We start from the raw sequence: 468 nt of genomic DNA, 5'->3' as shown, positions 1-468 counted from the left end.
CCCCTGCTGCAGCAGCAGCAGCAGCAGCAGCAGCAGCAGCAGGCACTGGACTAAAAGACACAGACAAACGGTCATAAAAAAGATATGCTGCAACATTTTGAGGCAGCAGCAAAGAAGGTGCGGAGCGCCGCCTGCAAATCTGCAAACCCTCATCACAAACCCTAAACCCTAAACCCTAAACCCTCAGCCACAAACCCTCAGCCACAAACCCTAAACCCTAGCAGCGCGGGCAACATGACGGAGACCCGCTTCAAGGCCAGTACCCGCAGCAGCAACAGTAACAGCAACAGCCGTAACAGCAGCAGCAGCAGCAAAGCAGCAGCAGCTGCAGCAGCAACAACTGGCCTAACCACAACCGCAACAACAGAAGCAAAACGAGCAGCAGCAGCAGCAGCAGCAGCAGCAGATGCAGATGCTTACGAGGGCATATGTCTCCCCACAGAGTCCGTAGATGCCGCCTAGAGCCCA

At 55.6% G+C, this 468-nt stretch overlaps 1 protein-coding gene across 1 annotated transcript; it reads left to right on the top strand.

Moving 5' to 3' along the window:
• Positions 1–234: 234 nt before the first annotated feature.
• On the top strand, positions 235–462 carry ETH_00035415 (uncharacterized protein; the record flags this gene model as incomplete). The annotated part of the gene is made up of 1 exon (XM_013374727.1): positions 235–462. The coding sequence occupies one exon, from the start codon at positions 235–237 to the stop codon at positions 460–462; it is 228 nt and encodes a 75-aa protein (XP_013230181.1).
• Between the last annotated feature and the right edge of the window lie 6 nt (positions 463–468).

Source organism: Eimeria tenella, genomic scaffold, assembly GCF_000499545.2.
Source record: "Eimeria tenella Houghton genomic scaffold, Eth_scaff2236, whole genome shotgun sequence".
NCBI classification, from domain to species: domain Eukaryota; phylum Apicomplexa; class Conoidasida; order Eucoccidiorida; family Eimeriidae; genus Eimeria; species Eimeria tenella.
This window is presented reverse-complemented; position numbering and strand designations above follow the sequence as displayed.